At 51.0% G+C, this 17038-nt stretch overlaps 2 protein-coding genes across 4 annotated transcripts in view; one reads left to right on the forward strand and one right to left on the reverse strand.

Moving 5' to 3' along the window:
* The window catches only part of ATP6V1A (ATPase H+ transporting V1 subunit A), a 51607-nt gene extending 38197 nt beyond the window's left edge, over positions 1–13410 (reverse strand). The window contains exon 1 of one of the 2 annotated variants that reach the window (XM_068165993.1): positions 12739–13410. The gene's annotated coding sequence lies outside the window, so the exon portion shown is untranslated. Of the gene's footprint in view, positions 1–11791; positions 11889–12738 lie in introns of those variants that run through there. The other variant, XM_068165991.1, reaches the window with a different exon arrangement.
* The window catches only part of NAA50 (N-alpha-acetyltransferase 50, NatE catalytic subunit), a 31720-nt gene continuing 26848 nt past the window's right edge, over positions 12167–17038 (forward strand). For both annotated transcript variants that reach the window (XM_068165994.1, XM_068165995.1), the window contains exon 1: positions 12167–12341. In XM_068165994.1, the coding sequence (XP_068022095.1) occupies positions 12334–12341 (8 nt within the window). In that variant the 5' untranslated portion in view covers positions 12167–12333. The remainder of the gene's footprint in view (positions 12342–17038) is intronic.

Genomic DNA, 17038 nt, shown 5'->3' on the forward strand with positions numbered 1-17038 from the left:
CAAGCCCTTCTAAACAGTCCTTCTCCAGCCTTCCTGTATGTCCCCTTCAGACACTGAAATGTAGCTATACAGGGCACACTGGCCTGTCCATGCAGGAAGCACCACCACCACCAACTCTTATTCAAGCACCCATGCTTTTATCCAGAAGTGTGGGGGAATCTTTCACTTAGCCCAGAGCAGCACTAAAAGAAATGGTGCTTGAGTCCATCATCAGTACATTTGCAGATGACACCAAGCTGGGGGCAGGAGTTGATCTGCTGGAGGGTAGAGAGGCTCTGCAGAGGGACCTCGACAGGTGGGACAGATGGGCAGAGTCCAAGGCCATGAGACTGAACACATCCAAGTGCCAGGTTCTGCACATTGGCCACAGCAACCCCATGAAGTGCTACAGGCTGGGGTCAGAGTGGCTGAGAGCAGCCAGGCAGAGAGGGACCTGGGGGTGCTGGTTGATGGTAGGCTGAACATGAGCCTGCAGTGTGCCCAGGCAGCCAGGAGAGCCAATGACATCCTGGCCTGCATCAGGAACAGTGTGGCCAGCAGGAGCAGGGAAGTCATTGTGCCCTGTGCTCAGCACTGGTTAGGCCACACCTTGAGTCCTGTGTCCAGTTCTGGGCCCCTCAGTTTAGGAAAGATGTTGAGTTGCTGGAAGGTGTCCAGAGAAGGGCAACAAAGCTGGAGAGGGGTCTGGAGCACAGCCCTGTGAGGAGAGGCTGAGGGAGCTGGGGTTGCTTAGCCTGGAGAGGAGGAGGCTCAGGGGAGACCTTCTTGCTCTCTACAACTACCTGAAAGGAGGTTGTAGCCAGGCAGGGGTTGGTCTCTTCTCCCAGGCAGCTAGTACCAGAACAAGAGGACACAGTCTCAGGCTGTGCCAGGGGAGGTTCAGGCTGGATGTCAGGAAGAAGTTTTACACAGAGAGAGAGTGATTGCCCGTTGGAATGTGCTGCCTGGGGAGGTGGTGGAGTCACCATCACTGGAGGTGTTCAGGAGGAGACTTGATGGGGTGCTTGGTGCCATGGGTTAGTTGTTTAGGTGGGTTGGATTGGTTGAAGGGTTGGACACAATGATCTTGAAGGTGTCTTCCAACCTGGTCTATTCTATTCTATTATGACTGGGAAACTAGCTGCAGCAACAAAACCAGTCAGAAAGGTTGGCAAGGCATTCATTGCATGGCTGCTTTGACCCAGTGACGATTTGAGGAGCTCAGCAGGGAACCAGCCTTCAAACTTTAAACACAGGTAGCATGCTGATAAAGATTACAGTTTCATCAAGTACAATGCTCCTATCACTAGACAAAATCACATTGTTCATGTGAAAAAAAATAAATCTTCATCAGATGACTGCCTATATGCTATGGAGTTTTCCACAGCAGAGTTTTCATCACCAATACTTTCCACTTGGCTTCTCCAGAGGAGCTCTAGAGGTGGAATTGGATGACTCTCCCTTTATTTTTCACAGGCTACACTGTTTCACAAGTTTCACACAGAGAAAAAGGGGGTCAGCCTCTTCTATCAAGCAACCAGCACCAGAACATGAAGGACACAGTCTCAAGCTGTGCCAAGGGAAGTTTAGGCTGGAGGTGAGGAGAAACTTCTTCACTGAGAGAGTTGTTAGCCATTGGAATGTGCTGCCCAGGGAGGTGGTGGAGTCACCATCCCTGGAGGTGTTCAAGAGGGGATTGGATGTGGCACTTGGTGCCATGGTTTAATCATGAGGTCTGTGGTGACAGGTTGGACTTGATGATCTTTGAGGTCTCTTCCAACCTTGGTGATTCTGTGATGCTGCTCCTTTCAGCCTGCTACACATCCTGCCCCTCACTTGGCTTGACAGCCTTTCAAACATAGCCAACAAGAGAGAATACTAATACAGAATTCATTGCTGTGCCCCATGGTAGCTTTCTCTTCTTATCCTGATCTTGTCACCCCACTGCTAGGGCAGAAAAGTCCTGCAGCCATCTGCCTAGTGCAGTATTTGGTCATTTCTTCTAGAAAAGCAACATTTTCATCAATCTCACCCAACAGGAGCTCTCAGTGTGCACTTGCAGCCCAGTAAAGCCAATCAGATCCTGGGCTGCATCAGGAGAAGTGTGGCCAGCAGGGCAAGGGAGGTGATTCTCCCCCTCTGCTCAGCTCTGCTGAGACCCCACCTGGAGCACTGCCTCCAGTTCTGGAGCCCCTATTGCAAGAGGGATGTGGAGGTGCTGGAAGGCGTCCAGAGAAGGGCCACGAGGATGAGCAGAGGGCTGGAGCACCTCTCCTGTGAGGATAGACTGAAGGAGTTGGGGCTGTTCAGTCTGCAGAAGAGAAGGCTCTGAGGTGACCTCATTGTGGCCTTCCAGTATCTGAAGGGGGCCTACAGGAAGGCTGGGGAGGGACTGCTCAGGATCTCAGGTAGTGATAGGACTAGGGGGAATGGAATGAAGCTGGAGGTGGGGAGATTCAGGCTGGAGGTGAGGAGGAAGTTCTTCCCCATGAGAGTGGTGAAGCCCTGGAATGGGTTGTCCAGGGAGGTGGTTGAGGCCCCATCCCTGGAGGTGTTTAAGCCCAGGCTGGATGAGGCTGTGGCCAGGCTGATGTAGTGTGGGGTGTCCCTGCCCATGGCAGGGGCTTGGAACTAGATGATCCTTGTGGTCCCTTCCAACCCTGAATGATTCTATGATGCTGTTGTAACCACAAAGCTGAAACCCACCCTTGCTTTGATTGTTTAACAAAAGTCACTCTATTTTTAGGAGTATTTGGCATCATTACTTGAAATACTTCTTGTTGCTGTAACCCTGAAGACGGCAGATACCAAAACAAGATGAATGCAATACTGTAGGCAATTAGAGCAGTCCCAGCAGAGTCACTTCTAAATAGCTTAAGATTCTTACCTCGACAGACAAAAGGCATTCACTACTTCACAGCATGAGTGTAGCCACGGCAACCCCATGCAGTGCTACAGGCTGGGATCAGAGTGGCTGGAGAGCAGCCAGGCAGAGAGGGACCTGGGGGTACTGGTTGACAGCTGGCTGAACATGAGCCAGCAGTGTGCCCAGGTGGCCAAGAAGGCCAATGGCATCCTGGCCTGCATCAGGAACAGTGTGGCCAGCAGGAGCAGGGAAGTCATTGTGCCTTGTACTCAGCTCTGATTAGGCCACACCTTGAGTCCTGTGTCCAGTTCTGGGCCCCTCAGTTGAGGAAAGATGTTGAGTTGCTGGAAGGTGTCCAGAGAAGGGCAACAAAGCTGGGGAGGGGTTTGGAGCACAGCCCTGTGAGGAGAGGCTGAGGGAGCTGGGGTTGCTTAGCCTGGAGAAGAGGAGGCTCAGGGGAGACCTTCTTGCTCTCAACTCCCTGAAGGGAGGTTGTAGCCAGGTGGGGGTTGGTCTCTTCTCCCAGGCAACCAGCACCAGAACAAGAGGACACAGTCTCAAGCTGTGCCAGGGGAAGTTTAGGCTTGAGGTGACGAGAAAGTTCTTCCCAGAGAGAGTTGTTAGCCATTGGAATGTGCTGCCCAGGGAGGTGGTGGAGTCCCCATCCCTGGAGGTGTTCAAGAGGGGATTGGATGTGGCACTTGGTGCCATGGTCTAGTCATGAGGTCTGTGGTGACAGGTTGGACTTGATGATCCTCAAGGTCTCTTCCAACCTTGTTGATTCTGTGATTTGTTAAGAGAGGCTCAGTTTTACATGCAGACACATAGCACTAATTTGGGCTCATGAAAACACATTGGCTCCTCCATGAGCACCACCACTGCCTAACCCTAAGTGCAACAGCTAAACCACTGAGCACGAGTTTGGAAGAAGCTTTTCAACGTCACACTTCACCTGAGAGCAGTCTGGAGAGGGGGGATGTTATGGCATCTTCAGTTTATTATGTGAGGCATTTCACAGAGAGTTTGAAGAGCTGCACCAGGAGGAAGCTTGTATGAAAGTCTTTGAGACAGTTCTAATATCCCCAGCAGACAGAAGTACTCTTTTACAGCACTTGGGCATAATGAAACACCTGGCTGGAATCACCACACATGCTGGCACTGGGTCCTCAGAAAAGGAAATTAAGGTGAAGTCAACTTTTCCTGTGATGGAAAACTTCACCTTCATGTCTGAAAGCAAGTGAAGCCACATTTGGAGATTTTATGTTCAATTACCTGAAGTATTTACAGCCTTTTCTGGAACAGCCAGAACCACTCCAAGATATTAAATGCTAACATTGTTTACAGCACACACTGTGGTAGCTGCCCAAATATCTACCAGGTGAAGCAAATTCCTCTCCTTACAACAAACCCCCAAGATTTAAAGGATCCAGAGGAGATTCACAGAACAGAAGTGCCTTTTTCAGAAGTCCTTTCCCATGCTATCTGCATTTAGTCAGAAACAGCACTTGAGTTATTTCAGAAGAGCTGCTTGTACGGGATTGCTTTCCCAGGGAGAAACAAAGCAGTGGTAGAGTGGTAATGAGGGGGATCAAGTTTGTCCCACTCCCTGACCTTCCTGAAAGAGGTAATTATTGGTTAGAGTATTACAAACCAGCCCAGTCACTCTAGAATAGAATAGAATAGACCGGACCGGACCAGAGCAGGCTGGAAGAGACCTTCAAGATCATTGTGTCCAACCTATCACCCAACACCACCTAATCAACTAACCCATGCAACCAAGCACTCTGTCAAGTCTCCTCCTGAACATCCCCTCCACTTCAGCAAGCAAGCACAGCTTAGAGCATCCTAAGGATGGCACAGAGCACAGGTAACACTGCACCCCCAGGTCCCTCTCTGCCTGGCTACTCTCAGCCACTCTGACCCCAGCCTGTAGCACTGCATGGGGTTGCTGTGGCCAATGTGCAGAACCTGGCACTTGGATATGTTCAATCTCCTGCCCTTGGACTCTGCCCATCTGTCCAGCCTGTCCAGGTCCCTCTGCAGAACCTCTCTACTCTCCAGCAGATCAACTCCTGCCCCCAGCTTGGTGTCGTCAGCAAATGTACTGATGATGGACTCAATGCCCTCATCTAGATCATCAATGAAGATATTAAAGAGCAAGGGGCCCAGCACTGATCCCTGGGGGACTCCACTACTGACTGAAGGGAGCAGCAACACTGAAACTTACTGTTCAACAAGCTCAGAGGCATAATCAAGACAAAGAACCAAGAAAATTCATTCAAGAACATAGAATAATAGAATAATAAACCAGGTTGGAAGAGACCTTCAAGATCATTGTGTCCAACCCATCAACCAATCCAACCCACCTAAACAGCTAAACCATGGCACCAAGCACCCCATCAAGTCAACACAAAACTGGATCCATGTACCCCTTGCCAGTTCTCCAAGGGAGTGCATTATTTCAGCAAAAACAGACCTTATAAGGCAAAGTTATAGCAGCCATAATACATGGAGTTAAGAAAACTAGGAGCAAATGGTCACTCCTCCTAAACTGTTCCCTTTCAGAGGGGAGGAAGGACTGAACACAACAAAAAGAACAAAGGAAACTCCTCAGACTATGAAAGAAGGCAAAATGGTGACAACCAGAAGATCTAGTCTAACACAGTTTTGCGTGGTGGGCCTTGAGGTGGTTACTGGCTCGACCTGTACAGGAACAGAAAGTTGAAAAGTTTAGCTTCAGTCCACTTCCTCTGCTGCAGTAGGTCCTCATTTCTCTCTGACCAGCTGGGAAGCTAAAAATGTCATAGTATCAGTCAGGGTTGGAAGGGAGCACAAGGATCATCTAGTTCCAACCTCCCTGCCATGGGCAAGGACACCCCACACTAGATCAGCCTGGCCAGAGCCTCAGCCAGCCTGGGCTTAAACACCTCCAGGGACGGGGCCCCAACCACCTCTCTGGACAACCCATTCCAGGGCTTCACCACTCTCATGGGGAAGAACTTCCTCCTCACCTCCAGCCTGAATCTCCCCACCTCCACCTTCATTCCATTCCCCCTAGTCCTAGCACTACCTGAGATCCTGAGAAGTCCCTCCCCAGCCTTCTTGTAGCCCCCTTCAGATACTGGAAGGCCACAATTAGGTCACTTCAGAGCCTTCTCTTCTGCAGACTGAACAGCCCCAACTCCTTCAGTCTGTCCTCACAGCAGAGCAGCTCCAGCCCTCTGCTCATCCTCCTGGCCCTTCTCTGGACACCTTCCAGCACCTCCACATCCCTCTTGGAATAGGGGCTCCAGAACTGGAGGCAGTACTCCAGGTGGGGTCTCAGCAGAGCTGAGCAGAGGGGGAGAATCACCTCCCTTGCCCTGCTGGCCACACTTCTCCTGCTGCAGCCCAGGAGCTGATTGGCTTTCTGGGCTGCAAGTGCACACTGAGAGCTCCTGGTGAGCTTCTTGTCATATGTTTTAGGATGGCGAGTAAGTGTGAATGAGCATGATATTCCAGTTGACTACTCTGGCTATTATCTCTGGTACAGCTCCAGTCTAAAAAAAGTATTAATCATGTGGATACCATTGTTCAACATCATCTCAATATTTCCAGGCTTAAAATTTCCCAGTTTTCTTTGTAACCAATGACAGAAGTAAGAAGGAAAGAAAATCTGTTTCAGTTCTGGGCAGTGTAGCATTGTGTTGAAGTTGGCAGGTCATTCTCCTCCTGTACTCAGCACTGGTTAGGTCACACCTCGAGTCTGTCTTCAGTTCTGGGCCATTCAATGTAAGAAGGACATTGAGACAGTTGAAGGTGTCCAGAGAAGGGCAATGAGGCTGGGGAGAGGCCTTGAGCACAGCCCTGTGCGGAGAGGCTGAGGGAGCTGGGGTTGTTTAGCCTGGAGAAGAGGAGGCTCAGGGGAGACCTTCTTGCTGTCTGCAACTACCTGAAGGGAGGCTGTAGCCAGGAGGGAGTTGGTCTCTTCTCCCAAGCAACCAACACCAGAACAAGAGGACACAGTCTCAAGCTGCACCAGGGGAGGTTTAGGCTGGAGGTGAGGACAAAGTTCTTCTCAGAAAGTTATGGGCCACTGGAATGTGCTGCCCAGGGAGGTGGTGGAGTCACCATCCCTGGAGGTGTTCAAGAGGGGATTGCATGTGGCACTTGGTGCCATGGTTTAGTCATTCATGAGGTATTGGGTGGTAGGTTGAACTTGATGATCTTTGAGGTCTTTTCCATCCTTACTGAGTCTATGATAAGAGTTGTTTGTTGGTTTTGTTTCAAGGGAATGAAGAAGAGGGACTATTACCTGACCAGCAATAGCAGACAATACTTTGTGGTCAACATCAAAGTAACCACAGACATCAGCTGGGTTATCCTGTAATCTCTCTGCTCTTAACAAGAGCACTTAGGAACACAGCTTTAGCTCACAAACAAGCAAATTAAAAGCACAAGGGAAAAAACAGGTTGGACTCGATGATCTTTGAGGTCTCTTCCAACCTTAGTGATACTGAATACTGAAAACACCAGTAGGAATTTTCAGGGCTCTGGAATAAAAGAAGTATTATGGTATCAAAACCCTGAGGAGGTGCAGCACAGTGCCTCTAAATGTATCTCCAGGGGAATCATCCACTAATCTCCTAGTTTATAGAGGCTTTGGATGATAATGTGCAATACCAGTAGCCATGTGTGCCTGGAAGATAAATGCACAAAGACACGTTGAGGGGGAAAAATTTAGACAACAGGAGCACACTGAAGCCTGCAGACTGTAAGTCAGGATTAATGAGGAATACAACACTGAATATCATAGAATAATAGTATCAGTCAGGGTTGGAAGGGACCACAAGGATCATCTAGTTCCAACCCCCCTGCCATGGGCAGGGACACCCCACACTACATCAGCCTGGCCACAGCCTCAGCCAGCCTGGCCTTAAACATCTCCAGGGACAGGGCCCCAACCACCTCCCTGGACAACCCATTCCAGGGTCTCACCACTCTCATGGGGAAGAACTTCCTCCTCACCTCCAGCCTCAATCTCCCCACCTCCAGCTACATTCCATTCCCCCTAGTCCTATCACTCCCTGAGATCCTGAGCAATCCCTCCCCAGCCTTCCTGTAGCCCCCTTCAGATACTGGAAGGCCACAATGAGGTCACCTTGAACCTTCTCTTCTCCAGGCTGAACAGCCCCAACTCCTTCAGTCTGTCCTCACAGCAGAGCAGCTCCAGCCCTCTGATCATCCTCCTGACCCTTCTCTGGACACCTTCCAGCACCTCCAGATCTCTCTTGGAATAGGGGCTCCAGAACTGGAGGCAGTACTCCAGGTGGGGTCTCAGCAGAGCTGAGCAGAGGGGGAGAATCACCTCCCTTGCCCTGCTGGCCACACTTCTCCTGATGCAGCCCAGGCTCTGATTGACCTTCTGGGCTGCAAGTGCACACTGAGAGCTCCTGTTGAGCTTCTTCTCCCCCAGCACCCCCAAGTCTCTCTCCTCAGGGCTGCTTTCCAGCCAGTCCCTGCCCAGCCTGGATTTGTGCCTGGGATTGCCTTGACCCAGATGCAGGACCCTGCCCTTGCTCTTGTTGAAGCTCATGAGGTTGGCTTGTGCCCACCTCTCCAGCCTGTCCAGGTCCCTCTGGATGGCCTCCCTTCTCTCCAGCCTGTCTGCTGCACCACACAGCTTGGTGTCATCAGCAAACCTGCTGAGGGTGCACTCAATATACATATGTAGAACAAAAGATAAACCAAAAACCCCTCCAATCCCCTAAATTTAAGCTAATGCTGGATAAAAATTAAGGAAGCAGCACTAATCCTTCAGGCTTCAAAGCTAACATTAGCACTATCACCAGCAAATTGTTGTTGGTTTGGAACATGGAAAAGTTACATTGACAGGAAACAAGAGGTCTTGTGTTACTTCTTGCAACACAAGACTTCAGCCTGCCTTTGAACAGTCAGCTGATGCTAGCAGTCATTTTCCAGCACTGCCTTCATTTCTCCTTCCTCTTCCTCTCAAGCTGAGATCTATGGCAGCTTATTATTTCTGAATGCCATGCTCTGCCCCCTGATTATAGATTTAAGACTATTGTTTTGCCCATCTAAGAGTGTAAAAGTGTTTTTAAGAGCACTTCACAATAAACTGACAAGCATGCAAAAATAATCTGTAATATTTTTAACCTGGAGACAATGATCACACTTCATATACTCTTTAGTTGAAAAAAAACCCAAAATATAGATACTGTTATATAGTTTGTGATTAGCTACTCCTTGAAAAGTACTGCACAGGGGAGCCAAACATTCAGGTGCTGACCTGCAGAGTGCCCAAATCAGCAAATCATAGATTCATAGAATCACTAAGTAACTGTGGGCTATGGTGACAGAAGTGCTCATCTTTGCTATCCAGAATGGTTTGGAATCATAGAATCAATAAGCTTGGAAAAGACCTCACAGATCATCAAGTCCAAGCTGTCACTCAACACCTCATGATGACTAAACCATGGCACCAAGTGCCACATCCAATCCCCTCTTGAACACCTCCAGGGATGGTGACTCCACCACCTCCCTGGCAGCACATTCCAATGGCCAATCTCTCTGTCTGGGAAGAACTTTCTTCTCACCTCCAGCCTAAACTTCCCCTGGTGCAGCTTGAGACTGTGTCCTCTTGTTCTGGTGCTGCTTGCCTGGGAGAAGAGACCAAACCCCTCCTGGATATAAACTTCCTTCAGGTAGTATTCATTCAGGTGCTATGTATACATAGCAATAAGGTCTCTCCTGAGCCTCCTCTTCTCCAGGCTAAGCAACCCCAGCTCCCTCAGCCTCTCCTCACAGGGCTGTGTTCCAAACCCCTCACCAACTTCGTTGCCCTTCTCTGGACTCGTTCCAGCAAATCAACCTCCTTCCTAACCTGAGGGGCCCAGAACTGGACACAGGACTCAAGGTGTGGCCTAACCAGTGCAGTGTACAGGGGCAGAATGACCTCCCTGCTCCTGCTGGCCACACTGTTCCTGATGCAGGCCAGGATGCCATTGGCCCTCTTGGCTGCTTGGGCACACTGCAGGCTCATGTTCAGCCTACCATATGGATGGGCAAACAAACCACCTGTAGCATCCTATGAGCAGGTTTTCCTCCTTTTCCACCTGCTCTCCACTTCATGTCATGGTATTAGCATTTGAAATACCGTGCTAGATCAAATAGCCAAAGCACTTTGCTGAAGTATTGCATTACAATGAATAAAATTATCACCAAATTGGTTTTGTTCCCAGCTGGAGTGCAAATTCTTTGAGTGAAGCTAGTAAAATCTTCAGAAGGAATTACTTTGGGGCAACTGTACTGAATGGATAGCTCTTGACATGTGTCATACACTCCAATGTCACAGCCATCTGGAACACACACAGCATCATCCAGAACCCAGTCACACTAAGTTTTTCCTGCCTTTGACTCCAATTCTAAGTGTGACCTTTGGAACACCACTTCTAAATCAAGATTTTGTCACTGGCTACAGGGAGAGGAAACATTTAATTTCCCATTAGTATTTTCACCTGCAAAAAAACACCCCAAACAAACAGCTGGGCCTTTTCACTACAGAAGAGTTGCAGTTAGAAGCCCATAGCAGCATTCCTGTTCATTCAGAAGGAGACTTGATGGGGTGCTTGGTGCCATGGGTTAGCTGTTTGGGTGGGTTGGATTGGTTGATGGGTTGGACACGATGATCTTGAAGGTCTCTTCCAACCTGGTTTGGTTTATTCTACTAAAGGTTTATTCTGTTTTACAGCCTCACTGCAAGGATACAGTGAAGACACAGAAAGGTTCATTTCCACCAGCTCAAGATGGTGGAGTGACCCCATACAGAAACTGAACCACTGTCACCACTTCTGTTTAAAAGAGATTCTGGCATATCCCTAGCATATCTCACTGGGCATCTTTCAGACTGCTCAGCAGGTTTCTTATTCGACAAAACTCTTAACCCCTTCACTGTAAGAAAGGTTTGGAGGTGCTGGAGCAGATCCAGGAAGGGGGAGGAAGCCCATCAAGGGTCTGGAGAACAGGTCTTGTGAGGAGCAGCTGAGGAAACTGGGATTGTTTAGTCTGAAGAAAAGGAAGCTGAGAGGAGAGCCTCTTGCTCTCTGCAACTCCCTGGGAGGTAGCTGAAGACAGGTGTGTGTTGGTCTCTTCTCCCCAGTAACAAGTGACAGGATGAGAAGAAATGGCCTCAGGCTGCACCAGAGGAGGTTTGGATTGGACATTAGCAGAAACGCCTGCACTGAAAGGGTTCTCAGACTTTGTAGTAGGCACCCGAGGCTGATGGTTGAATCCCCATCCCTGAAGGCGTTTGAAGGACGCAAAGATGCGGTGCTGAGGGCCGTGGTTTAGCACCAGCCTCAACAGAGTCAAATAATGGTTGGACTCGATCTTGAAGGTCTTTTCCAACCACAACGATTCTATGATTCCATCCAGGGGGGACTGCTTTGCTTTCCAGGCCTTTTCTCTGGGAAATAAGCCCAGGAAGGTCACGGCCGCTGTCAGCGGGCTCCCGCGCTGTGAAACGGCTCCGCAGCGGCCGCGCACGCAGCGCTGCGCTTCAGCCAAAGCCCAAGAGGCGGCAGGCAGCCTCCGCTCCGAGCGCAGCCTCCTGCCCTCACTGTGGCCGGGGCAGGCGGCGAGGGAGATGAAGGCCAGCAGCCCTAAGGGCCCTATCCACCGCCCAAGAAATAACACTGCTGCCGTTTTCCCTCCGACCCCCAGCGCACCGCGCGGCGGGGGTGGCCGGTGAGGGCCACCTCAGAGACGAGACCGCCCCCTCTCCTGGGCAGGGAGCTGCCAAAGGGGAGCGTGAGGTACCTCTCCCCCCACCACCACCCCCCCGCCGCCATCGCATCGCGATTCACCGGGCAGTGCCTCAGAAAGAAGAAAGGGGGATGGAGCAGAGCACGGCTGAGCAAGGGAAAAAGGGGAACGAGATGTCTTAACCTGTCCGGCGCCGGCACACCCGAAGCTCTCCTCTCTCCCCGGCAGCGGCGCTGGATCAGCTGATGCCGGCCACACGCACGCATGCACCGCAGCCCACACCGGAAGTGCCCCCTCCTGGGCGCTTTAACACCCACCCCCTCCCCCGGCCTTTAGTTACTTCCAGCTGCCCGTCAGGGCGCAGGGACCGCGCGATTGGACCGCGCGAACGTGATCAGAGCCCTCCGCCTCTTTCCCTCGTGCCCTGCCTTCCCGCTATGTCACGCGGTGAGGCGAGGGGCGTGCGCGGCAGAGGGAGGGGGGGGGGTGGGGAGTCATGGCGGTGAGGCAGCAGGCGGGGGCGCGCGCGCGGCGTGAGGTGAGGGGTCACGGGGGCGGGGCGGCAGGCGGACGGACAAGCGGGCGGGAGGGCGGACGGAGGCCCATGTGGAGCGGGCGCGGGAGTAAAAGGCTGTGCTGCCCGGGCAGAGGAGAGGGAAGGCGGAACCGCATCATCGGGTCCTGTACGCAGCCGGCACGGATACTGGCCAGGCCGCGGCCGCACCATGAAGGGGTGAGTATGGGGCCTGGCGCGTCCCGGAGGGCTTGGCCCGGGCCCGGCCGTGTCAGAACGGTGGGGCCCACTTCGGCCGCGCCTCCTCGTTGCTGGCCGGCGGGTGGTATGGGGAGCGGGGCGGGCCCGGGCGGCGCGGCCCAGGCGCGGCGGGTTGAGAGCGGGGCGGCCGGGCGGGCGGTGCCGCGGCTCGGCGGGAGGTGGAGGGGGCTGAGCGGTGCCGCCGCTGTGTTCCAGCTGCCGGTGGGGAGCGACCGCTGCGGGATGTTGCCGCGTCTCCGGGAGAGGGGTCTGTGGAGTCTGGTGTTGGGGGAGCTCTCTTGGCGGCCGAGGGGGTGGGGAGCCGGTGATGGCTTTCAGCTGAGCAGGAGCTCCCTGCAGGAGTTTCCCTCCTCACCGGAAAATGTTTTGTGGTGCCGGAGCCAAAACTCTGTCAGCGCTGAGCCTCGCTCCGCCGCGCCAGGAGGACGCGGGACGTGGCGGCTCTTGGTGCTTCTGAGGGGTTTCTGCTCCCGAGCGGAGTCGGTGAAGCCGCGGGAGGAGGCGGCGGGCTGCGGGGATGCTGGCTGGCCTGCCGTGCTTGCCTGGTACAAGTAAAGCAGCACTGTTTAGTCTGTGAGGGGGGAAAAAACGCCGGCCTCGGGTGCGTGGCTTTGCGCGCTATTATTCGCGATGTCCTCCCGCTGTTCCTGGTGTGTTTATCGCGTTTGTCTGTGTAGAGGCTGCACAGTGAGGAGAGATGGGAAGGAGCTGCGTTTCGTGTCTGCTTTCTGTAGCACGTTGCCCTGGGCCTGGCTTCACTTCTCGGTGGCTCTGGAAAAGCCAGAGATTTCAGGTGTGGTTGGCTGAGACACTCGGATTTCCTGCGGGGTGGAGGCAACGTGGTGCGGCGTTTGAAGAGGAAGACGAAAGGCCTTGGGAGTGCCTGCTGGGCTCTTGAGGCAGGTGATCTGCCTGACCTTGCACGGGTCACTTTGGAACAGGTTTCTCAGAGTTGGTCAAATCGCCTAATATTTATCGATTTCGGTGTGACAAAATGTGAGCTTTCCGCCCCGTGCTTGAGTTTCTTCCTGCCTACCAGAGAAGTTTTTTCCACGGCTGTTTCTCAAAGGAGTGTGAAGTGAGTCCTCCTGAAACTGGTGTTATGCAATGCTGGGTGGTATTATTCCAGTTTGGCAGCTTAAGGCAGAGCGAGTGGAAGCTGAAGCACTTAAGCTTTTACTAAGAAATGGTAAGGGGTTTAGCTCGTTAGCAATTGGGATGAGGTCACATGGCAGAACTGCTTTATAGCATATACTTAGCTGTTTCTTACAACGTGTAACCGGCTTCTAGCATCGTGAGAGGCTGGCAGGTGTCTGTAGAGACTCAGCTGATTGCGAAGGAATTGATTCTCAGGCATTAAATAGGGGTGTGTTGGGCATCAGCCAATCTTCTCTGTGCCTGTACATGAAACAGGGCACCCCACCTCTGAGTCACTCTACAGTGAGACTGACAGAATTTGCAGGAAGGCTGATGGCAGTGATCAGGCCACGATGAAGTGGCAGTGGTTATGATTGTTTTTCAGCAGGGCTCCTGATGAGCTTAGATTTCTTTTTATACTGTGTTGACTGTTCTGTGGTTTTTCTCCAGCTTAGCTCTGCTTTGGATGTATGCCAGGCATGAGTTGAGTAGTAGGGATACTGGAACCTGGATGCATGAGGTGGAAAGTAGCCCAGGCGTGTTAGGCTAGAGCTGTGGAAGTCTCCTGACAGGTCACACAGCCTGAGCTGTCCACCGTGCTGTGGAACTCCCTGAAGGGTTGACCCCTGGCTTTGCTTGTGCTGGGAAGGAGTTCTCCTTGAGGGGAGTTTTTTACTTGTTGTAATTTATGTTTTTTTAAGGGGGAGGAGGAACCCAAACCCCACAACAAATCCATATACCCCTCCTCTGCTTCTGGAGAACACCAAACTTCAGTTCTGTTACTTTTCTTTCACTTAGAGACAGCTTTACTGATCCCTTTGGGTTCTGTTCTTGTGTATTTCTCTTTGAAGAGCAGCATATTTCTTTTGTCAAAGCACTGAGAGCACTGTGCAGCAAGTTTCTTTTGCAGAATAAAATCTTCATATTGAACCCAGGTGCTCTCTAAAAATTATGACTGAGGCAAACAGACCAATAGAAGTCAAATTGAGAAATACCCTGATTTAAATGCAATGAGAGAATCAAAGGACTAAACAAAGATTTCAGAAGGAATATGTTCAGTTCTACAGAGCTGCTCTGGAACAAAATCAAACTGTTTGTCAGGCTACGGAGATTGGAGAAGATCCCCTAAAAAACAAGTCCTGTCAGAAGATGGGTCTTAAAATAGATCTAAAGCTTCAACTCTCACCATGCAGAAACTAGTGTGGTGCTTGGAGGGGTTTGATCCTCCTTTGGTAGTGAATACAAGTTGTGGATCAGTTCTTCTGAACAAAAAAGTTCTGGAGCCCCTATTACAAGAGGGATGTGGAGGTGTTGGAAGGTGTCCAGAGAAGGGCCACGAGGATGAGCAGAGGGCTGGAGCTGCTCTGCTGTGAGGACAGACTGAAGGAGTTGGGGCTGTTCAGTCTGGAGAAGAGAAGGCTCCCAGGTGACCTCATTGTGGCCTTCCAGTATCTGAAGGGGGCTACAGGAAGGCTGGGGAGGCACTTCTCAGGATGTCAGGTAGTGATAGGACTAGGGGGAATGGAATGAAGCTGGAGGTGGGGAGATTGAGGCTGGAGGTGAGGAGGAAGTTCTTCCCCATGAGAGTGGTGAAGCCCTGGAATGGGTTGTCCAGGGAGGTGGTTGAGGCCCCATCCCTGGAGGTGTTTAAGGCCAGGCTGGCTGAGGCTGTGGCCAGGCTGATGTAGTGTGGGGTGTCCCTGCCCATGGCAGGGGGGTTGGAACTAGATGCTCCTTGTGGTCCCTTCCCACCCTGACTGATACTATGATATAAAATGCCTCCATCTGAGTACTTTTTCTGGCAGTGTGTGTCACATAGTAACCCACACCACAAAGTGCTGAGCTCGTTTTGGGAGCACCGAGACCTATAGCATCGTCTGTAATTACGAACAGCCTGCTTTGGCAGGGAGAGGGCTTAAAAAGGAACTCCTGAGTTCAACTGTGTTTTGAGATTTCAGAGGTGAAACATTCTGGAGTCAGGGTTCACTGCTTGCAGCCTTCTCTTTAGCCCTCTGAATTCAAAGTGGCTTAAAGCATGGGGTGATGTAGTGTGTCTGTCATCAGGGTGTTAGAAATCAGGTGACTCGTTTTACAGAGGACCTCTGGTTTCTGAAGTGGTGAAAGTTTGGGGGTCTTTTGTGTTCTTGGTTGTGTGTTGTTTAGGTGTTTGGGGTTTTTTATCATTTTCTCAGCTGCTTAAAATTTTGTGGTGGTTTAAATACCAGCTTCTGAACTTGCTATCACCTCTCACCTACTTTTGAGAGACATGGCTTTATGGTCACTGTATCCTTGTCTTCTGAGTGATTTTAATGGTTTAGATGCTTCTGTTCCACTTTTTTTCCTTAAATATAAGATAATTCGTGGTTCTGCTGGTGAACTTCATGACTGTCTAGCAACTAATATCTTTTATTGCATTCCTAAATGTTGTTGCTGTTAGTTCTGGACCTTGAAAGTCGATTTTGCACTAGGAAAAATAGCGGCGGGAGGGACTCTGGTTCTCCTGTCTGTGATAATTTGCCTGCTCTTGTAGAGCAGATGTAAACAATACTCCCTGTGCTTTACTCTTTTAGCAGTGTTTTCACTTGCTGCTCGGTGGATTTGAAGCTTCAACAGAGTTGTTTTCTTTCTTTAAAGCCAGTAACAAAATCTTGCATTTGCTCTTGAGCGTTTGCTGCCTTGCAGTAACGATGCTTTTCTGAGTTGTTTCAGTTCAGATGAAGCCTGTGGGAGTAGCTCATTCAGCCTTTCTGTGGTGCTCTTGCCTAAACCCCACATTATTCTGGGGTGTGATGCAGAGCATGCATGCTACACTGTATGCTTGTACTTGCTATGTATCTGGGAATATCTGGTATATAGAGTGTGTATCATACAGGGTAGTGCACAGTACAAGTGTCCAGTTCTGGGCCCTTCAGTTTAAGATGGATGAGTTGCTTGAATGTGTCCAGAGAGGAGCAACAAAACTGGGGAGGGGTTTGGAACACAGCCCTGTGAGGAGAGGCTGAGGGAGCTGGGGTTGCTTAGCCTGAAGAAGAGGAGGATCAGGGGAGACCTTCTTGCTATCTACAACTACCTGAAGGAAGGTTGTAGCCAGGAGGGGGTTGGTCTCTTCTCCCAAGCAACCAGAACAAGAGGACACAGTCTCAAGCTGTGACAGTGGAGCTTTAGGTTGGATATTAGGAAGAAATTCTTCCCAGCAAGAGAGATTGGCCATTGGGATGTGCTGCCCAGGGAGGTGGTGGAGTCACCATTGCTGGAAATGTTTAGGAAGAGCCTGGAGGAGGCACTTGGTGCCATGGTTTAGTTGATTAGATGGTGTTGGGTGATAGGTTGGACTCGATGACCTTGAAGGTCTTTTCCAACCTGGCTAATTCTGTATTCTGGCCTACCTAGGGAGCAGTGTCCCTACATTCTGTTTTGTCAAGTTGATCAAACACCTCTCCAATTTCGGTGGGAAACACCTGTGGCATTGTCAGGGGGCAGCACAAATTGAGCCGCATGATGAAGTGATTGAAACAGGG

Source organism: Melanerpes formicivorus, unplaced genomic scaffold (genome assembly GCF_026170545.1).
Source record: "Melanerpes formicivorus ecotype bairdi unplaced genomic scaffold, bMelFor1.0.p_v2 SCAF_95, whole genome shotgun sequence".
Classification (NCBI taxonomy): Eukaryota; Metazoa; Chordata; class Aves; order Piciformes; family Picidae; genus Melanerpes; species Melanerpes formicivorus.